The following is a 22848-nucleotide window of genomic DNA, read 5'->3' on the forward strand; positions in this document are numbered from 1 at the left end:
GCCCAAACGCAAAGCGTTGAATTACTAGCCCCAGATTACATCGTGCGTAACAAGCAAGAGGTCCGGCTCGCATTGTTAGTTTAAAATTTATCTCAATTGTCAGTTTCGCCAACCGTCCAGGTGACTTCATAAAACGTATGTACCCACAATACTCTTTTTTTTGCAAGCCGGTTAGGGTGCAGTGTGCATTCTCTTAAATCGTTTAAATACTGCGCATATTTTATCTGTGTTGCAAACCCAAGTGCTTGTATTGTACGCCTCTGTACAACAACCTACCCGGGTAGTTTGTCTGATTTTATTGGACTCGCTTAATTACATGCTCAGTACAATGTCGATACTGCTTATAAAAGTCTCAGCGTAGATTTATTAGCGGAGCTTCTGGCCAGCAGATAGAATCTGCAAGCGAGCAATTATCGGAATGGAAGAAGTAGGTACAATAATATTTGAAAGTTAAATCCGGTCAAACAAAATTATACAGGCTACAGAGAATGTCGCACGTGCGAAAAATACGGAGATCTAGAGGTCAACCAGGTTAGAAAACCAGGTTCGAAATATCGCAGTGTTCGTTAATGTACAATATCGTAGTTCGTTCTTTGACTAATAGCCACCGTAACCACCCGAAGAGGCCGATCCATAACCGGATGATGAGCCGTAACTAGAGGCGGACGATCCATAACTGGACCCGTAACTCGTCGACACCGGTGTACTGACCAGAAGAGAAGTAGTAACAACAGCGGTTGATGGTAGTAACAATAGCGGGCTCTCCTATTGGTCGGTTTGGCCTAAGTACCGCCCCCATGCACTGGAGGGTGTACGAATAGCGGAACGGCCGGTTTAACTTGTATGCCGCCTACAATCTACTGTGTACAATAGCGTACAGGCCATGTACTGTGTACAATAGCGTACAGACATGCTGTACTGTAAACGAATAGCGTACAGACCATTTAACCTATTCTGGCTGTACTGTGTACAATAGCGTATTAGCTTGTACACTGTCTATGATTAGCCCCTTTCTTTTGTTTGATTTCCCCCACCCTCTTTTTTTTTTGTTTTGTTTTATTCAATCAGAGATTAGCAAAACAGCATTCCGCTGATCTGGATAGTCAATATAGTAAATCGAAATAGCAGAAGTCAGTATTAAACATCAGTGCTACACGGACAACAAGACACAACAGATTTTTCGTATTTCTTTTGAGTTTCTTCAATGAATGTCGATCCTTTCGTCTCCGTAAGGTACGGGCATTTTGGATACCATCGGGCATGTTCTACCCAAGGTACATCAGTTGCTTCCCAATTGTGAATTCGGCCGCCGCAGTGAAAACAACGAACGCAATCACCATTTCCTTCGTAATAGAATCCAGCGTGTGCCATGTCTCGTGGATGTTGCTGCTTGCTTACAGGCCATTCGGCATAACTGGCAAAACGTGTCTTGTAATCTTGCATTTCTGGCGCAGCGAAAAGCAAATCATGTTGTGAACCAAAGTCATCCTCACCAGCAGCCATTGCCTGTGAGTTAGGGCAATCCGGACGCTCAAACAGATGCCGATAGAAAGGCTTATACCGAGAATTGGGCCAATCGCCCATAACATGGCCGCAATACACACAGTGAATTTCGTCGTACACGCCCTTGTAAAAGAATCCATCAAACGCCAGTCGTGCTATGGAATACTCAGTACATGGCCAGTTGACAAAGCTGTTGCAGCGGTTATCTACGTCTGACATATCCATTTTCAAGAAGTGTTTTACCGGTTATCTGCCATAGCCGTTCCTAGATGGATAGAGGAAGCAAATGCAGGCAGACATCTGTCATCTTGTTTAGCTGGCCGCTTCCACGATCTGTATGATTGTGAATACAGACAACTTGATTTGGCGATCTTGTTGTCTGAACTCAACTGACGGAGTATACATGGAAGCTACAGGATTCAACTTGATCTCCAAATTTTTATTCAGTCTGTAGGTATAATCAGATTCTTCAAGATCCGGAGTATACCATTCTGTTCGCACCATCCACTCTAAGAATTCCAAGTCGCGCTTGGTCAAAGTTATTCCGGTTCGTTTAGCTTCCCTGTAACCGTGCTCATCCACCGATGGCACATCTCTTGCCAAAACCATTTTGCCTGCGGTATAATGCCAAAAAACAAATGTTTTGCCATTTCCAAAGCGATAAGTCCTGATCCCCTCATAGCCGGGGTAGCTAATTTCTACCAAATTCGATTCCATATTAGCGTAGTAGTTTTGCTAACTGTGTATGTGTCTGTGTGTGTCTCCTTAATGCAAAGAAGGTTCCCAAAATAGCAACGATGTCAGCTTGTCCGTCAATTATTCTGACAAGCTAAGACCGTCACTAATTTGGGGCAGCGCCCTCTTTTTTTTTTTTTTTTTTTCTTTTACAAAGTAACAATATCGGCTAATGTCGCACATAGTCCACGAAACTGAACAAGAGTTAGATCCAAAGGCACATTCCCAGCACTACTGATGCGCACGCAGTCTGTCTGCGAACAGCGTGGTCTAAAGCGGATCCGAACAGATTTCCCTGTGGCATCCCTGATCCGATAACACTGAGTTTTTCGTGTGGTGATGGCACGATTCCACAGTCGAAGAAATGAGTCGTCTTCATGCATTTCTATCATGCGTTTAACAACGGTATCATCATACTCGCCGATGGTTCGTACAAGACTCCAACTGGATATGTGTGTAACCAGTGAAGCGATAATAAGATGCTGATCTAATGGTCTGAAACCGACACGTATACTGTCGCTTAACCAAAACCATAATACATCGTCAGCGCTGCAGCAAAACGGCAAAGAAGAATCGTCATTCCCATCAGACTCCATGATTGCTGCTGAAGACAGAAAATGTTGTAAATGACTATTTCTTGCTAGTCTTCCTTGATATCGACGCGTACGCAAAAACAGCTATACATCTGACACTGAAAACTTATATGCTTTCTCCCATTAAGTTCTGACAAGCGTGCTTACCATTACTGATCAACCAGAGTCATTAGAGTTGCGCAAAGGATTCGAAACTCCAACACAGAAAGTTCCAAAGGTCCACCATCGGTTGGGCGTATAATGCAGATCTGTGCTTGCTCTTTCACCGCACGTCCATTCACTTTGATGAAAATTTCTTTGCGCACGCCATCCACGATCACGCGAACTACAGGCTGCCATTTAAGAATGGACTTTCTCAACGCCTGGATCATTTCACCGCTTAACTCCATTCTGATAAATTTACGAGCCACACGAACGTCATATTCCTCCATGCTCTCTATACACTGCTCACACCCAGCACTAGTCTCATCATCTGCAGGACCGCCAGGACTGACACGCACAAGTATAAACGACTTGCTAGCTACACGCCATTCCATACGAAGAGTGTCGCTGAAGCGAAAATACTTTACGCCGTTCTCCTCTTTGCGAACAGACATGGCGTCTACAGGCATTCTCAGTGTTCTAGAATGGAAAAGGAACAGGCTGTTCAAAAAAAAAGACAGAATGCAGCCGTTGTAATGTACAAGGCAGTTTACAGTTTGACTTCTGACCTTCTTACCTTCGTGGATTTGCACAGTCTCATCAGCTTTACTTCTGCCACTTGTCTAAACAGTCAGTGGTCCGTAACCAGTTATTCTGTATATTTGTTTTCCACCCAGCATGCTAGTCACGTTATGGAAGATTTTGTTGAACATGGCCTCGGGAATCATGATGGGATCGCTGGGCAGCTGTGATGTCATCTTAATTTGAACGTACACTTCCAGTGTCCACAAAATGAGACACAATGTGGAAATAATACAGTAGAAGATGAAATCCTTTTTATCCATTATAGCTTGTTGATTTATTGGTATCCGTTAGCATCATAGTGTTCAGGAACGCTTCTGTCACGTCTTTTGACGCTTTAATATCAATTTCCGTAATGTTTCTGTTTCCCCTTAATGGATTGATAGATTTGCAGGGGAATAGAAACTGATGAGAAGGCCAAACATGACCACCCAGAACAAGGTGGCCACGACCTGCTTTTTGTTAATTTGCGATAAGTCCATTTATAAAGTTGCGGTCTTTTACTCGTGTTCGCATACTGAAAAACTTGTTAATAAACTTGCATACGAACACATCGTTCACTCCTTTATGCTTGGTTAGTGCTGACATGACATCCTTGTATGAGTATCCGTAGCAACGTAGCGTAACAAAGAACATGCAGTACTGACCGCAGACTGTGCTGTCTACACTTTGCCGCTCCGTGTTAGATACAATGAGAAAGTCGTCACCCATCCAATTCTTGATGTGCTGTGAGTATACGGCCGGATTTTTACCATAAGAATCGAAGGCTTCTAGTATGCCTGGTGATACACAGTAAAATGCCACCCAGTGCTCGCCGCGATTGCCGTCTACCTCTGTGTTGACAATGTAAGCACCAGGAAATTCTTTGTCCGGTAGTGTGTTTGCAGAATACACTCCCACAAAAATATCTCGGATTTTTGGGTCCTTCTGTAATGCGGCTTGGATTTGCAGGTTGTTCATGGTGCAAAATCAAAGATAACCTGACGGTTGTTGTTAATTTCGATCACGTTATCGAACACCAACATGGCTACACACACCGCATTTTCTTCTAAACCTTTGGCGAATTTCATATGTATATTCAAATTCCCATGGCGGGACAGGGACATTGCCCCTCGTCCTGTGTGTCCACGCGTAAAATCAAATCCGTACAGGCAGAATCCACCCTTGTTGTACTGTTCACGGTCTATTGGCAATTCACCCGCTCCCTCGTTGAGACGTTCAAGTGTATCCAACAGACCTTCATAGCCTTGTATCGAACTGCCCTTCTCGTAATTTAGATTGTAGCCTTGTGTGGGAAACAGTTGGCCGTCAATCTCGGCCACGATATTGGTCAAGTTGAAATGTGTAAAGTTAAATGGGGATGATCCGTATTCACCAGCAAACGATCGGCTCGGTACAATGCCAAAAATCATTATTTTCGGCAGCTGACCCATAACAATATTGGACCAAACAGCTTGTTGCTGACCAAGAATCAATGTATGTTCACGCATTACCACACGCTCAATGTGATATTTTGAAGTGGTGCTGAGTAGTTCTTTGCTCAAGGCGGTAAAATAATCCGGAGAAGGTTCATATTTTCTTACTTGCAAGCGCGGATTTCTGATAGCCACCATTTTCGGGGCGTTGCTATCACTGTCAGCAACAAAAACCACTTCGTTCTTGTTCCGCACCAACTTAATTGTGAGCTCGACTCCGGGCAAGAGTGGCTTATCTTGTTGAAACAGGTCACAGTGAAGTTTGCCTGACAACTGCAACGGTTTCATATTCTGTAGCCAATCCCGTCTTTTGTTTGACCCATCGCTACAGAAACGATTCACTTTTGTTGTTGCATCTGTAACATGACCAGGCTTTTTCTCCCAGTTATTATCCAATACAAATCCCGATAGGGTAAGTTGTGATTTTTGAGCTTGATCCGTAAAACCGAGCAATGATTCTAGGTATGCACGATAGCGATACAACGTGCTTGTATCCGTGACATTCCGACCACCGATGGTAACAGTAACCGAATGGAACAGGCTGTGCAGAATGTTGTTAACTGGTGCCAAGCAGTCCGAATCTTTCAAATCTGCGCCGTCTTTATTCGTAACGTGCAAGTCGCATTTAAATCTAATATCCGCCAAGCTCACTAATTCGCTCAGAGAGGGCGCAATAGTGAAAACAATATCGTTTGCTGAGTCAAATGTCGCTTGAGCTGGTCCAATATCGTAATCCTTTGTGTTCCATCTCTCTGTCAGCGTTGCCGGTAAGTAAAAGAGATGGTTTTCCAGAAGCATCGAAGGCTCCGAATTTGCTTCAATCATCGCCATTATTGTCGTCAAAATCTGTTGGCGATTGCGTCGATGGCTAACTGTCGCTTGGTTCGTTTTCTTGTCCCTTTACGTTTAGTCACGTGTTTTGCTTGTCTGCGAGTTTTGACCTTGTGTCCTTGCACTCGTTGTCGTCGTCGTCGTTTACGTCCTCCCTTAATGCCCATTTCTTCGCCTGCGGACTCTTTAAGCTTTTTGTTAACTTTCTCCACGGCTGTGTCTATGACTGACTCCACTGCTTTAGAAGCAACTGTCTTCATATGAGGTTGTGCTTTGGTTACAAGGCTTGAAATGTAAGGTGCAGCTTTGCTAAATAGACCTTTAGCAAATCCAATCACCCGTCCCCAAAAGCTGCCACCAATAACTGGGGCGCCTCGGTATTTTGGCATACCAAAGCCATGCTGTTTGGCAAATAAATCTGTGTAGCGAGATTCGCTGAAATGGTGCTCTTTCAATACCATGGTTAATATCTTTTTGGTCTGAAATGTAATTTAATCACTGCTACTCCGCTATGAAATCGTATTTCTTCTCCTCTGTCGTCAGTCACTTCAATCTCCACTGTGCTAAATGTCTGTTTTTGAACAGGCAAGTAATGCGGATTCTCGAAACGCAGAACAGTACCATCGTACGAACTAGCTTCGGTACACAGTGTGCGCAGAACAGGAACCATTGCATCCCCTACGAGTTGATATTCCACTAAATCACAGTAAATGTTCACAATGCGACAATGTTTGGGTGGACGTAACACGAAAGGTTCTTTTTCAATCCCCATATAAGGATAGTTATTGTGTAATCCTAGGGCACGTGTATACTCCGCTCCTTCAAATATAACTTGACTGTCACCGCGCACGAATAGCTGTCCATGATCTCCTTGAATTTTGATGGCTGCAAAAGGGAGTTTTTCATACTGCTTTTTTTCGTCTTCCGTTGTTTGGGGTAAATCCCTAGGCTCTCTGTTAATCAAGTCGTGGTGGCTGTAGCGAAAGTCCAGATCGCGAGCGAAACGCGGATTGTATGTGAGCATTTCGTTTACGCTACTGATTAAATCATATTCATCTCTATAGAATAATTTCCTTGGCAGCGTACGCACTTCAAACGTCGGCAAATATGGTTTGCTTATCCCAACCTTTAGATCTGACTGAAAACGCATTTCCATCGGCGGGAGAATTAGTTCAGAAAGTCCAACCTCCCATTCTCCGTCCAAGTCAATTGAACGGATAAGTTGTGTCGTATAGCAGCCAGGACGATTATCCGGGAATATTGTCTTGGATGCAGAACTTGGTAATGACATGTAAAAACTCATTTTAGATTATCTTTGTCCTCCCAGGAATCATAAGCTGGTCCGTAACCATACCATCGCACGAGATATTGTTCCTTTCCCTTCTGCTTTCTCGTCCTTAATATGCGTGATATTTTATGACCTGTTCGTTCAGTCAGAATAAATTTCGACAGCTCTTGACCATAGAACAAGCCGTCAACCTCTTCACCTGACAAATCTTCAACTGCATACAACCACTGCTTTCCCTTTCTTAATAACTTTTATCACTTTGAAAAGCTCCTCCGTGTAGTTTGTTTCATATCCTTTCTCAAACGTAAGCTTCTTTTTGGCAAGTCGCACATAATCTCCAACAGCAAAACCAGGAGGTTTAATTGTATCCATTTCATCTTCCTCAAGCATTTTACCCCGTATCACGCGAGCTTTTTGCACGTCCACTTCACTTGGCGCAAAACCGGTAGCAGAGTGCACGCTATTATTATATGCTGTGACCACATCGTCCAGCACGTCCAGGTATCGGTATGTCTGTTTCTCTGTCATGTAAACGTAAAGTCTGTCCTTGAGTGTTCTGTTGAAGCGCTCCACCATTGCACACTTTATGTCATCGTTCTTTGTGGTAAAGAAAGTAACTCCACAGTCGCGAAGAAAATCTCTCACTACCTTGGCTGTAAATTCCTTTCCATTATCGCTCTGACACCGCAGCGGTGGTGTACGTAAGTCTCTGTAGATTGTTTCCAACGCTCGAACAATCTCACTTGGTTTCTTTGATTTCACAGGAATGGCCCATGCATATCGCGAAAAACAGTCAATGCATGTTAACAGATACTTTACTCCGTCGTTCTCTTTGTGAAATTTCTGCATATCGGCAAGATCAATTTGATGTTGATCGTTTACACCGACACAGATAATTTTTCTCCGTTTGAATTTTGAGCGGTACGGTCGATGCTCGGTATAGGTGTCTTTTGACTGCAAGTATCGTTCAACTTGATCTTTTGTAAAGCCGTGTTTACTGGCTTCCGTGTAAAGACGTTCCACTCCTCCCAAACTGCCCGGATTGGAGGGATCCAAATATAGATCATCCAGGAAACCATTATGCATAAGAGATCCAACCACTACCTGTCTGATGCTGTGTTTTATGTTTCTTTGTTGGAGGCTGATTATCGTTTCTTGCTTTCTTGCTGCGTGCTGTAAACATTTCATCGGGCTTGTATAAGATTGCCGGGACCGAAATTTTATTTGGCGCCCTATATGTCAATGCTGGCTTGGTAGCTGGTGCTGGCAAACTGGCTTGCTCATATTTAAGTGCTTTTCTGGCCGCAGGTGCTGGCAAACGGGCTTGCTCATATGTAAGTGATTTTCTGGCAGCAGGTGCTGCAATTCTAGGCTGCACATAAGTCAAAGCCTCCAGTTGGTGAGACGCCGGCAATTGTGGCTGCGCATATGTGATTGCTTTTCGACTTGCACTGCTGGGCAACTGCGGCTGCTCGTGCGTTAAAGACGGTACTGCGGCTGCGGGAGCTAATGCATACGAAGATGATAAATCATCATCGCTGTCCGGCCATTCTACATTTGGTACAGACGTGTTGTCAGCCAAAGCCAATGTAGGCGAAGGACTGCGTATTTCCCAGTACGGATTGCCAGCTGGAAGCAATGGAGGATTCTGATACACCAGCTGCGGATTTTGATTGCCGTATGTGATGGCAGGCAATGCAGGTCCTTTGGTAATCGTAGACACATTTGGATGACGCATTGTACTGGCTGCATTTTTCGCACGGTTCTGCTTAGATATCCGCTTATTTTTAGGTTGAGGTTTATAAACATGCCGCACAACAGACTTGCCCGGTGCACTGATATACTGCGGGACTGGAACAGGATAATAAACAGGATCCTTTTCGATGTAATGAACTGTTGGCTGTATAGGGTCCGATTGTGTTTGACTGTCTGCCATGAAAGGTTTGGGCGCAGCAACATATTCAAATAGCGGTGCGGTATCCACTTGTGCTGCGTGATCATAAGTAACACGTGAACTAGCTGGCACAGGCGGAATATCTGCATGGTTTGGGGTTTGTACAAATGTCTGCGGCATTGGATTTGATGAATCAACAAGTTTGTGTTCGGCACTGGTCTTTGGACCTTGTGTTAAATGCCTCTCAATCTCACTGCTAATTTGATAGGCCTTTGTCCATGGTGTTGGACACGGTTTCATCACCGTATTGTATTCGCTCTCCGGTACGAGCACGAATGTCTTCATTTTGCTATGAATGTAGATAATAGCGTTCCTAAAATTGGCAATAAAGCACCGAGAAATCCACCTCTTTGCTGTAAAATCTGCTGTTTTCGTTTTCGCGGCGTATCACGGCTGGCCAGTCGCTTAATGCTTGTTGCATACTTTCTCGCTTGCTGGAGTTGTGATTTGCTTAGACCACTTGGATTCTTCAACAGATTCAAACATGCCTCTTCCATGGCATTGACTTGTTTCTTTGTGCAATGTGCAAAAAAGCCTCTACGCTGAATGGGTGACATAGCTTGCAGCGCTCGCACTATGTCAAAGATTTCACTTGGATTCATTCTGTATAAATGCGTCGATGAGCAAAAATATGTGATTGAAGTCGCAAGTTGTCCGGAGTTTCAGGTCGTAAATTTACAATCAAATAGCCGTACTGTTCCTTAATGGCCTTTTTGTACGCATTTTCCAAATGTTTCATTCCTAGTTGTCGACTCAGCACACGTATTTGCTGGATGTCTCTCACACTTTTGAACAAAATCAAGTACTGGGCATTCAAAGCAATGTCGCGCATGCTTTTCCCTTGTTTGAACAAGTTCTGCGATATAAATACAGCAGTGATGTTCTTGTGGTGCACATCTCGCGTGAAAAGTGTTGAGGCTTTTACATTGTTGGCTAATTCTTCCATTAGATCGTCAAGTATTAGTAACGTTGGGACATTTGGGTTGAAAAATCCATCATCGAACAGTTTGTTATAGTCAGAGACTAATTCAATTGACGAAGGAAATTCTTTGAACAAATTCTGCCAAGTTCCGTACGCGTATACTATACGTTTCGGACAAGGGTAAAAGTGTGCATGCGGTGCTTTAAGTAACTCCATTATCAAAGTGGATTTACCAGACATTGTTGGGCCGCACACATACACCGAGCATGGTGTTTTGAAGCGAAAATCAAAATTTACACGTTCCATTTTCCCAAAAACAGTATTTTAATGGTTGCATGTGATTCAGATTTGTAGAATGGCTTAATGAGCAAATTCCCAAAACAGCAGTAGATTCAACCTGGCCGCAGACAAGTTAAAACTACCACCGATTTGGAGCATTCAGCTCTCTTTTTTTAACATTTTTTCAGGATAAAAACGGGAGTTTTTTGTATTAGAAAATTGCGTTCAATAAACTACCAAAATTGCAATCGGAAAAGTGCAAGGAAAGTCACATTATTACATGCAAAGTCTATGGAAAAAGCAAATCGAAAAACTACAAGTTTGCGACATAAAAAACTACGCAAAAGTATGAACAGCGCACATCGAATCAGTACATTTAGAAGATGTCTTCTGGCCAAGTAAAGGCATCACTTGATCTGTTTGGACAATGTGCAACTAATTTCTCGCACTGTGTTAGAGTGAATACGGGTTCTTCCAACTTCTCCTCGTGCTCCATGGCGACTTGGTCAGTTTCTTTGGAATCCTTTCCCCACTGTGCAACCAATTTATCGCACTGTGTCAACGTAAGGGCGGGCTCCTCTTCTCCACACTTCTCAATTGCCTGCAGCCATTCTTCCATGTCGTTGCACTTCTCCTGCTGTACTGTTTGGCTTACATCAATCTTTTGGGGAATGGTTCGTTTTCGCTTTCGGGGTGTGGTCTGTGTGCCTTGACTAACTGTTGTGCGGCCCTCTGATTCACGCATCATCTCTGCTTCCAAGACTCGCACGAATTCATCAATGTCAGAATTGATGGATTTGCGCTTCTTGCGCACGGCACTTACATCGAAGTCAGGAGACGGCGGTGGATTGGATGGCAGTGTGGCTCGAAGACGGTCAATGCAAATATCCACTGCTTTCACACTCTTGGCGCCTAGGATCGTACATTTTCCGGAACTAAAAACTTTCACGGTTATACCCAAATCGGCGTATCGCATTTTGCCGCGTCAAACAACTCCGGTTCATAATACAACTTCTGTGCTTTCGCGAACTTATACAAGTTGATCGGATGCTGATGGTCGTACGTAGCCATAATATTCGCAGTGCGCTTGCTAACGACATTGGCAGTATAGCCAAGATGTGTTAAACGGAACCGGTATCGCTTCAACAATGTGCGTACTTCTTTCTCTGAAGTGCCGCCATTGATGATTGCTTTGCCTGAACTGAAAACTTGACAATAGCTACCATCATAGGATGTCAGATTAAGCGCCTTAAAATCCTTCACAGATGTACACTTGGTGGACGATGCAATTTTCTGCAGATCAAACTTGCAGTCAAAGACAACAACGGTTATGAAGTGGTGAATCATTTTTACGCAAAGCAGGAAAACCGACAATGGACTAAAACTGATGTCTGATGCCCTGCTTCATGGTCATTTTATACGTTTTACCCGATCGTTCCTACCACTGAACGATAGTTGGAATTTCCGTTCGCAGTTAACCAATCCAAAAGCAGACTACGCCTATTTGAGAATTCCGGAATTTTCCCGTTTTCAGAGTGCTACCCAAAACCACGTTACTTTCAGCTTGGCCGTAGACAAGCTAAAAATAACGCAGATTTGGGGCAACGCCCTTTTTTTTTTTTTTTTTTTTTTTTCTAATTAAGCACATGAACTATTTAAGCTTTAGGAACGAGTTGACTGAGTAACTTGCACACACTTCGGAAATTCCGGTAGCCCAGCATGATTGAGGCCCCTTCAAGGGAGATGGAAATCGTGCGTCCAAAAGCGGTATGGTAAGCCAACTTGATGTCGATGACAGCATCGTCAGCATCCTTAACATGTGTATACTTCGGGGATTGTCCAATGCATGCTGCATCCAAACCATGTCGGATTTTTCCTTCTTTCAGCAATAGGAGAAGATTGTTGATAGCGGGTAAGTCCAGTATGATGCCCTTCTGTCTGGCAGTCATGAGTCCATCAGAGGCAGGGCTGCGGGCCAGAAGGACAGTGTTGCCGATAGTATCGTACCACAGTGAAGATTTGCTGGTGATCTCGTAACACTTGACGTTTCCGTCCTGAAACTGATACTTGAGCTCGGGGAAATCCATTGTAAACGGAGAATTCAGTATTGTTAACTGCTAGCAGTGCAAAAATGAAGCAAGTGTGAACTTTCATCGACTAAAACACCGTGCAAGATAATGCTTAACATGCATCCGTCATATTTACTTCTGCTTATAGGAATAGCATAATTAAGGATATGGAGGACAGATATCTACTCCACGAACAGCCACAACTACTGCATCATCCGGCAGATTGTCCAGTTCCATATCGGAATTAGTGTGCGATCCATCAGAATGATCTTCTGCATCGGTATCACACCCACAACGGAATATCAACGCTTTTCGATTCCATTGAGTTTTAGCCCATACACTCAACTGTTCATCGACGTCCAACACATTTCTGATAAACTTTTTACTGGCAAGATAGTTCTCGCATGACCAGCTGTATCTGGCGTGGTGTACGTTAATATCTTCAAACGGTAGCAAGCCTTCAAGTCCTACGCCACATGTGAAACAATGCAGGCGGCCTTCACCAATATAGTAGAAGCCGGCGTCAGACATGTAATAGATGTCCAAACCAGGAAAATGGTTAAGATTCCCGAAGAAAGTTTCAATGCGCTTATTCACATCGGCCATGTTCGAGTTATAAATCACCACGTCGTCCTGATAGTCACGACGAACGTGAGTAAACGTAGGCTTAAGATCCTCAGGGACAACCATTTTAGCAGAATGTGTGGAGAAAAAAAACTTTAGAGTAAGTAAGGATGCCTTTTTACCCGATAGGTCAGTACCCGCATACTGTAAGTCATAGCATTCATCATATGCTTCTGACAGTTCACAACAGTGAACACTGGCATGTAGATATCTGCCATCGGTCTGTGATACCTCAACTACAACCGTGTCAGATTGTCTGTGACAGATCAACCTAACACAGAAACAGATGAGGTTTTTTTTTTTTTTTTTTTCTTCAGTAGAGCGAACGGATGGTTGAAAGATAGTGCAGAACTTATCATGCGCAAACTTAACCACATGCTTGTTCTTGGTTTGGGAGAAGTAAATACAGAAGAATCTCCCAGTTTTGAATGTTATGTTCAAGTTATCAGTCCCGTCACCATGCAAGAAAAGATCCATCGGCTTACGTTTCAAAACAGAAGAGTCCAGTAACTCTTGAACAGTATCGTCAGAAATGCATTCCAGTATACGCGCGACGATCGGTGCAGATAATTCCATGGCAGTATACACAAAGCGCTGGTCTCCTTCGGTCGAAAACGTCTTGCAGAAGGTAATGGCTTTGGACTTCTTATGGAATCCCATGTACGAGTCACGCTTGATCTCGTACCACATGGTTGTGGCATCCTCCAGATACAAATCCATCACGCCGGCTGTGGGTCCTGTGTACATATAATGAATTACAAGTGTTATATCCTGAGTGTCGCACAGCATTTAACTTCCATAGACATCTGAACTATAGTCTGCTCAAGCAGTGTCTGCCTTACCGGCTTCTTAAAACCGTACGGAACTGTGGTGAAATCTTCCAACAAAACCCGTTTGTCGTACACCATGCGCAGATGTTTCTTCAAGCGGACAGTGGAAATCTCTTGAGCTTTAAAGTTCCGCTTGATGTACTCAGGGTACACAACCTGTGTTAAACCACTGGAATCAATAAGAACTAAAACAAAAGTAATAACATAACTGATACGTACCGGCATTGTAGCGCCTTTCAGGATTTCGGTCAACTTGTCAAAGTCAAGTTTCTCTCCAGTGCGCTGCAGATCATCGTTCAAGACATCTTCCGTGTACCCGTTCTGAGTCATGCCTTTAACTTTCAGCTGAATTCGGCCGGTGTTTGTTTCATAACTGTAGACTTTGGGACCACAGGAGACAAAGCGTACAATATATTCATCTGGTTTCAACTCGCTGCTCCATTGACCAAGTCCATTACCGACTTCTGGAAGCCATTTGCCTTCTTTGTGAACAAAGATGACAGAGTCTGTGTCAAAATACAAAAGGCGAGGTCCGAGCTTGGCCATGGTTTTGAAAAGCTGAATGCGGGCATGGCTGGTAGTGAAAGCGGCAATGGCAAGATTCGCACAGTTACTGCCTTCGTTGTAGTCATCTTTCTGCGAGTAAGTAACCATCATGCACTCTGGAGTCACTGCGTGAACGCTCTGTATATCAACAGATTTGGATCTGACTAAATCCAGATACTGCTTCACGGAGTAGATGAACACCGTCTGCTGTAAGTTGTCTCTTTGTCCAAACTTGCCCCAAAATGAATTTAACATCAACTTGGCAACTGCACGTCTTGCGGGATTATCTTCAATGCGATCAATGTCTAGGAGAATTCCATCGCGCAAGGCAACTTCTTGAACATACAACTCTTTTTGACGTTGCGTTGTACAGCCGGCGGGGAATCCACTTGCTTCCAACTTCTCCTTCAAGAATTTGTCCACATATTCTTGAAATAGGCCCGCACGCTTTTCGTTCCAATGCCAAACTTCGTAAATTTCCTGCACTTGATAACCCTGTCGCAGCGCCATGTGCAATTCCGGAGTGCAAAATACTCCTTCAAAACTTCTTTCCTCATCGGAATGCGAGCAATAGTCGTTTATTCCGTTTTCAGCACAAGTCCGGCACAAAGTGAACACAAGCTTACCGTTGAAGGTGGCAGGCAACACAGGATATCGAATCCTTGCAGGTGGAAGAACTTTGCATTTGACCAGGCCAAAATATTCCGTTACGGGCTTAAAGTTGGTCACGATGATCTTTGGATGCCCGATTGGATACTCCGCTTTCTTGTTGACAAACGGGTACAAGGAAACGATGTCGTAATGTAGAATTTGCTCATCTTCTTGGACTTCTCTGAACAAACATGAAGCGTTGGTACGGCCACCTTTAAAGGCATCACGCGGTTGCAGTGGATCACGTAGGTTCTGGTTCAAGAGGAATTGCTGTATATCCGGATCTTTTCTTTCACGTAGCCACTCGCAAGACCACTTCTCTTCCACATTATAACCCATGCCTTCCAAAAAAGTTTCTTTCGTATCCACTGCTCGTACACTTCTGACATTTTCTTCAAGGAGAACGGTGATCGGTCATCTTCGTTGGTGCATTCTGGGTGTCCGTGATGTACGCAGCCGTTGTACTCGTACACTGTTTTAGTGTCCGGATCGAATCCATCCACAAAGTAGCGATTGATTTTCCGCTCTTTACCGTTCCTACCGTGCTCGATGTTTGGATGACTCATGCTGATCCATTCAAGCCACTGCGTTGCTTCGGCACTTGTCTTTCGATTCGGCTGGTAGCCATTCGCAGATATGACGGCAATTTCTTTAGCCTTTAACAGCTTGGTCTTGTAATACGTTTGACAGGCAGAAGCTATGGTAACGTTTTGAAACGGATCGACGTTGGTCATGTTAATGAAATTTTCACGAAATTGGAGAGCACATTTCCGCAGTATAGTAACGTCCCTTGAACAGTAGTCGGACATTTCCGCTCGGGAATTGAAAACACCTTCAAAACATATTCGTCAAAAAAAAAAAAAAAAAAAAAAAAAAACCACACACATCATCCATACCTTTCTTTTGCTTCTCCTCTGCGTGCCACTGTTCAAACTTTCTTCGGTCCGCTCGCTTCAGCCCGTCTACCATGTATTCATCGACATCGGGAAACGGAAGCACTTTATCCCAGTTTTCCGGCTTGTTAAAGCGATGAGGAAAATCGCCTTTGGATTCGCACTCTGTCAGGCCAACAGCCTTTGGGAAATTGGAAAGTTTTGTCATAACAAAGTTGAGAGTGTCGCGCGCTTTTATCTCTAAAGCTGGATAACGGAGATCAAGAAGCTGACTGCCCCGTCGTATGACTTCAACGCCTTTGAGGTTGTTTTCCAGAAGATAGGAAAGTAAGAAGTGTCCATCGTAACCGCGAAAGTTGTGCGCAATCAAGGTGTATCCACGATGTTGCTCTGAATAAACCCATTGGCCAAACTCTTTCTGAACGTCGTAACCTCCCATTGGCACATTATCTGGAGGGAAGCGAAACTCTTCTCCGCTAGTGTATTGTGCCACGACGTAACAAGGCCGATGGATTCCCTCTGCGTCCAAGTAAGTTTCATAATCGAAAAAGATGTAATTTGAACTCGATCCATGGACACGAGGCTCCAACGGTTTAAGATAGCACTTGTGCGTGGCTTGATCAACCCACTCCTGGCATGGATGGCAAAACATCTCACCACATTCGTGCTTCTTGAATTTCCGATTGAGTAGACTTACAAAAACTCCACAATTTGGGCAAATGAACAATTCCGTACAGTATGGCCGACCGTTTTTGCGTGCTTTCTTATGTAAATCGTAGCACTTGTTGTTATTGAATTCACGATTGCAATCCGTGCACAAGATTCTGCTAGTTTCTTCAGGCTCGACGCATACCTCTCTTGGGCGATAACATTTGGTGCATTTACCTTGGCATCGATGCTTTTCTTTCTGAACATAAGCCTTGTCACACAACTCACAATAATACCCACGTCGATGAAACCCGGATGGACTGGTTATCAGATCGAAATGGCCATTTTCGTACAGAAGATAGATGGTTTTCAGCTTCCCTTGCCTTTCGGGACACCTGGCAATTATGATGTTCCCCTGCTCGGCTCCAACAACTTTGATCTGGAACTCTTTAAGGGCAGTTGTTTGGAAACGTTCAATGTCGTTTAAGGAAAACTTTGTTCCGACAGTAAGTCCAGCTTCTTCCACTAGTTTTGCTGCGAATTCTTGCAGTTTTTTCTCTCTTTTATCAGTCAGTTGCTTCCAGTTTCGTATGTTCTTTGCAGGATCGTGATAGAACCTTCCGAGCACAAGGCATGCTGGCAGACACAGATTATAACCGACATCAACTTGCACAATTGAACGCGCAAACCGTTTCCGATCATGCGTCGAGTGAATATGCTTACGTACACGAGCACCTCCGGCGGGGATTACCGTACGCTGAATAACGAGTCGCAAAGAATCGTCAATGCAGAAGAGTCCGCCAGAGTTTATTTTCATCACCATTTCAGTCAAATCGCGCGGATTGAAGTTACTGAAGAATTGCATTTTCAAGTGCATTGGATTTTCCATAGTCCGGGTGAACAGTGTTATACACACAGCGTCGTGCGGCTGAAAATCTTTAGAACACGCTTTCCACACCGCTTTGAACACTTCAGGCAATGCTTCTAGGGAAGTTACTGTATCAAACTCTTGCGGCAAAGATTTGATCTTAAGGCTGTAGAAATACTGATGGTGGTTGAACTTTTTGTTGTGATTGTGACTTATCTTCTGGAGCGTAAAAGCTTTGGACCAGTCTGATTCCGACGGTATGGATTGGCCTGACTCAGGAACGTTAACATCATGAACGGGTTGGCTAAGTGATTCCTGGGATGGAACATGATTCGCAACAATAGCTTCTCCCACATCGTCGTCGTTATCTTGCACGTCGACATCCATCGGCTCTGCACCACCTGCCTGAACATTTTCTTCAACATCCAGGACGTTTTCCACAGTAACTTCCATGGGTTCATGCGTTTCATCGGATTGTGTGGCTGGCGATTGCGGTGGTGTGTAGACTTGTGACCAGTTGAATGGACTACCAGGCGGTGAATAAGGATTGAAGAATTGGCCGAAATTATATCCGTAGTCGTCAAAGTCGTTGTCGTTATCCATGAGATCATGATCCATGGCAGCAATGTAGTTAGTATCCACTTTATTCAATGTTGAAGGCTCAGAACTACAAAAGAAGCCCTTGATTAGCTAGAGTACTGCTTACACGTAGAATTCTGTGCCATACCTAAGATCTGCGGCCAAATTTAGAATGTAGTGGCAGCCAATTTGTTTTTGAATCTGGTTACGCAGGGCATTGCTCTTTTCCAACGTTGTATGACGGGAATAAATAATTTGCCAACCGAACAGCTGTATTTCGACAGCTGTGTCACGCATGGCAAATCGTATATCTTGGCCAGAAACAACCTGTACAGAAATCATAATTGAAAAGTGAATAAAGAAAGAAAATATCGATTCTTACCTTTTCCAAAGTGGTGTTGATAAAATAACGAGACAAGTGCGTGCATGCTTCACTGAACAATGTTGCACCATGTTGTACGCTGTCAGGCAGCAGGTGCTGAAAGTCTTTAGGTATCTCCGGCCATTGATGATGGAAGAAGTTATACAACTCAGGGTACGGCTTAGACTCATCCAGAACAGCTTCGATGAAGGCGCGGCCAATGAATTTGGACGAGCACTTCTTGCCACTTGGATTGAAGAACATGATTTTTATTTCTGGGCCTACGAAAGACATGCCATGACATGACATTATTGAAATTCAGAAACAAATCTTTACCGTTATTGAGTAGCACCATCACGGACACATGAGAGATAAGATCTTTGTGCATTTGCTTGTTTGTTGTTGACACAGGAATCAAGAAGCTGCCTTTCGTTGCAAGCATCTGAAGAAGACTTTTCAAGTTGACGCAGTCCAGCGATGCAGCAAGATTGCTGAGCGACCAAGAGTCGGTAAAATCCCTGTCGGTCATATAGCGATTGTATTGGTCAGCACGGAATGTTCTCGCCACGCAAACACCTGAACCATGAGCCAAGGCACTGGTCACTTTATCCAACTGCTTAACAAACCGTTTTCCAGGATAGTGCAGCGTTTCAAGCGCATCCACAGCCCGTTTAGCCGCAGAACTTTCTTTTTCTGCAAATTCTTTGAAACACTTGGAAAGATACGAGCAGTGTTGCAAGATGTGGGCACTTATAGGCTTGGAAACCATGGTTCCGCATCTTGGACATTGTCCAGTAATTGAAGTAGACGGTCTCGGTGTTGAAAGGATTGGCGACTTTTCTTTATCTAGAAAAACCGTTCTGCGACTCCGGTTTCGTACCGGAACTTGCTTGCATCGTCCCATATTGGCCTGTGGTTACAAAACACAATGTCAAAAAAAAAAAACAAAAATTGCGCCCGATGAAGTTGAACAATGTGTTATCATCTAGAAAGTTGTGCAAGTTGCACTCGATGAAGCTGAACCATGTGTTATCATCTCAGAAGCTCTACCCGATGAAGTTGCACCATGGGTTGCATGTTTCGCCAAAAAAAAAAAAAAACCAAAAAAAAAAAAAAATCATTTCAGAAGCTCTACCCGATGAAGTTGCACCATGTGTTGCATGTTTCGCAAAAAAAAAAAAAAAGTTGCACTCGATGAAGCTGAACCATGTGTTATCATCTAGAAAGTTGTGCAAGTTGCACTCGATGAAGTTGCACCATGTGTTGCATGTTTCGCAAAAAAAAAACAAAACAAAAAAAACAAAAAAAACAAAAAAAATCATTTCAGAAGCTCTACCCGATGAAGTTGCACCATGTGTTATCATCTAAAAAGTGGCGCCCGATGAAGTTTAACCATGTTTTATCATCTCAAAAAATTGCATGCACCATCAGTAGCGACTCAGTTTTCACGTCAAACATGTAGGAAAGTTGAGAATCTCGTGTCGAGCAAGAAAATCTCAGAATGTCAAGGCACAGTTCAAGGACAGACAGGAATCAGACAGGTGGAATGTTATGCAGCATGTGGTAAGGATTGTGAGAATGCACCCGGCGTGGCGCCAAGCAAGACGGTAAGACAATAGGAATCTTGAAATGTCGCGTCAAGCATGAAAGAAACTTGAGAATGTCGCGTCAGAGTCACAGGACAGATAATTAGGCAGCTGGAATGTTGAGATTGTCATATAAAGCACGTGGGAAAGTAAAGAAGCGAAAGTGAGAATGCACCTGGTGCGGCGCCATGCACTTCGTAGCACAATAAGATTCTTGAGATTGTCGCGTCAAAGTTGAAGGAGAGACAGTAATTAAACAGAGAGAATCTCAAAGAAAGAATTTGTGAACGACGCAAAGAAGGTATAACTTGGTGTAACTAAATGTATGCAGGGATGAAAACTATGAGAAAGTGCGGAAAAAAGTACTTAACACGTACACATTCACTTACCGTATGGAGCCCTCCAGAATGCGGACACTTCTCTACTCCGCCAGCACTAACACGTGCTGTTCCGTGCCAGTCAATCAGTACAAGATGAGAAATAGTCCAAAATCAGTACCGATCCGAGTGCAAAATTAACAAAACGCGGACATCAACAATGATAACATTAAAATAAAACCCTTTCAAACGTGCAAACGATCTTTGCAGTTTCCAGCAAAACAACTTTCATAATGATAGCACACGATCACGCACGTTAATCCAGTTGTAGTGCTGCAGATATAATTCCTTAGATGGTGACTTACAGAAGTGAAAACTAAGAATGATGACTTGGAAAGTTTGACCTGTGCACTTGATCACAAGTCACTGCACATCTGGTTTAAAGTGGCATCGTAATATAATGTCAGCCAATACACTGTTGTACGCGGTGCATTATGGGCGGTATACAGATCAAACCGACCAATACGCTATTGTACACAGTACATGAACTGTACGCTATTCGTACACACCATCAGACCAAACTGATTTGTACGTATATACAGTACAGTGCACAGACCATAATCCGCTATTCGTATACCCTCCAGTGCATGGGGGCGGTACTTAGGCCAAACCGACCAATAGGAGAGCCCGCTATTGTTACTACCATCAACCGCTGTTGTTACTACTTCTCTTCTCTGACCGGTCCATCATAGTCACCGTTATAATAGTAATAGTTTCCTTTGTATTTGGGATTATATGATGGAGTGTAACTTAATCCAACGTAGGGATTAATGAATGGCCACCAGGGAAAGAATGGGGGAACGCCAATACCATTGCCACCACCATAGCCGCCGCTACCGTAACCGCCCCCGTAACCCCCACCTCCATAACCTCCACCGCCATATCCACCACCGTATGACACCACCACACCTGTACAGCATTACACAAATACTGTTTGCTGGTAAATTGGTAATGATCTGGTGAATTTCATTGCTCCAGTAATAAAAAGCAGACAGCAAAAGGTGGCATGAAAATATTATTAAAATTAGTAGAATAACTGAAGAACTTTAGGAATGTAATCTTGATTGTGAGAGACTTTCCATTACGTACCAAAAATGCAGGCGAGGGCTAATAAGGAATATCCTGTCCAGGGCATTTTCAACACAAGTAATTCTTTCTCAGAATTTATGTGCTTAATTATATACTGAAATAAATCTTGGATCGACAGGAGTTCGGTACAGCAATGGAATACAATTGCGCAAATTAAAGAGAACGGATAAAGGTTAAAATCTGTGGGGATCCAATTGCACACAGCTGTTACTTGATATTCATATGTCTATGATCGATATTACTATAAGGAGATTGCGATTCTTCATCAAATTAAACAAACGAATATACTTTTACAGGGGATCCAGTTTGTAATCTAGCGTGCGACGAAAAAATGAAGAACGCCATCAACACGCTTTTATTATTATTTTTCAATGCAGTGTGCACTGCGATTGCACAAGGCGACCGCAGTAAGAACGAAGCCGCAATGTTTTACTGTTTAAAAAACGAACTTGCCCTTGTTCCAAAATCAACGCACCCTGTTTAATATAATTACGGCCAAATTTTGATTTTGTAAGGTTATAATTAAAAGAGGACAATGTGCGATGCACCACGAACTTGTAAAATGGAGCATCGCGCATCAAAAGCTACTCGTAGCTAACTGATGCGACATTTCGCGGCGATCGCGACGCCGGCGATAACATTAGCGGTATTTCAACTCATGGTAGAAAACGCAGTAAAACGTTTACAACGTAATCTATTAAAATTAATAGTCTACAATGTGCCATAATGATGTCTTTTTCCTTTGCATGTTCCTTTACTAGTACATGTTCCTTTACGCGTTGTTTATAAAACTGCTATCTATATTACAGCATTATAAAATTATTACTGCATGTGGAGATAGTTACTTATCTCAAACCGGAAGCAGCACATTGAACTTTTCCCCACTCATAAACTGGTCTAAAACTTTCAAAAATATTCTTAACATATGCAGTTATATACAATGTCACCAGTGGTGATATTTCGTAACAATTCAAAGCAACACAAAGGAAATATCAGAAGGAATGGAAACCGTACGTTATGAGAGTTGCAGACGAAAACTGCGCGCTGTAGTACCATACATGCTGTGAAATTTGCACGGAGCAGTGCATTACCGGTGGTCGCTTTAATTAAAGTAATGGGGAAAACTCGATGACTGTTTAGTTCGAGATGATGGTTAGGTACCACCGTACCAGAAATCCGGTTAGACAATAACGTTTCTAGCGGTCAGCGTTGGAGGCTTGGAGCGTGTAGATCATATAATAATATACCACTACGGACGATCAGTTTCAGACCTTTTGAACATCTTTCGTATTCAGCGTTTCAAGTTCCGACATTTTCCCGTTCCCACATGGAAATAAGTACTGTACCTTCCGCGATGGCTTAGAATGATAAGTAAGCAGATACGAACAATACACAGGACTGACTGCCGACTGGTGAAGTTTGGA

The 22848-nt window shown here is 43.4% G+C and overlaps 2 protein-coding genes across 3 annotated transcripts; both read right to left on the reverse strand.

Moving 5' to 3' along the window:
- Positions 1-350: 350 nt before the first annotated feature.
- LOC129592045 (ATP-dependent RNA helicase A-like) lies at positions 351-21873 on the reverse strand. The gene is made up of 3 exons (XM_055487988.1): positions 21425-21873; positions 21001-21244; positions 351-706 (listed from the first exon to the last, which is right to left on the reverse strand). Exons 1-3 carry the CDS (start codon positions 21468-21470, stop codon positions 598-600), a joined length of 399 nt encoding a protein of 132 aa, XP_055343963.1. The 5' UTR covers positions 21471-21873; the 3' UTR covers positions 351-597.
- On the reverse strand, positions 13636-14325 carry LOC129592046 (uncharacterized). Of its 2 annotated transcripts, XM_055487990.1 has the most exons (3): positions 14046-14325; positions 13839-13982; positions 13636-13733 (listed from the first exon to the last, which is right to left on the reverse strand). In XM_055487990.1, the coding sequence occupies exons 1-3, from the start codon at positions 14154-14156 to the stop codon at positions 13716-13718; spliced, it is 273 nt and encodes a 90-aa protein (XP_055343965.1). In that variant the 5' UTR covers positions 14157-14325; the 3' UTR covers positions 13636-13715. The 2 variants fall into 2 exon arrangements, with proteins under 2 accessions (XP_055343965.1, XP_055343964.1); XM_055487989.1 differs by having other exon boundaries at positions 13839-14325.
- Positions 21874-22848: the final 975 nt, after the last annotated feature.

The sequence above is a fragment of the Paramacrobiotus metropolitanus genome, unplaced genomic scaffold, assembly GCF_019649055.1.
Source record: "Paramacrobiotus metropolitanus isolate TYO unplaced genomic scaffold, Prichtersi_v1.0 Parri_scaffold0000049, whole genome shotgun sequence".
Classification (NCBI taxonomy): domain Eukaryota; kingdom Metazoa; phylum Tardigrada; class Eutardigrada; order Parachela; family Macrobiotidae; genus Paramacrobiotus; species Paramacrobiotus metropolitanus.

What these genes read in the sequence shown, in the direction of transcription:
- LOC129592046 (XM_055487989.1), bottom strand. Translation starts at nt 14,156, where the DNA reads ATGACTCAGAACGGGTACACGGAAGATGTCTTGAACGATGATCTGCAG.
- LOC129592045 (XM_055487988.1), bottom strand. Translation starts at nt 21,470, where the DNA reads ATGCCCTGGACAGGATATTCCTTATTAGCCCTCGCCTGCATTTTTG. An exon ending in AGCCCTCGCCTGCATTTTTG is followed by an intron (nt 21,245 to 21,424) that starts GTACGTAATGGA and finishes AATGCTGTACAG; the next exon opens with GTGTGGTGGTGTCATACGGT. An exon ending in GGACCGGTCAGAGAAGAGAA is followed by an intron (nt 707 to 21,000) that starts GTAGTAACAACA and finishes TCTTCTGGTCAG; the next exon opens with TACACCGGTGTCGACGAGTT.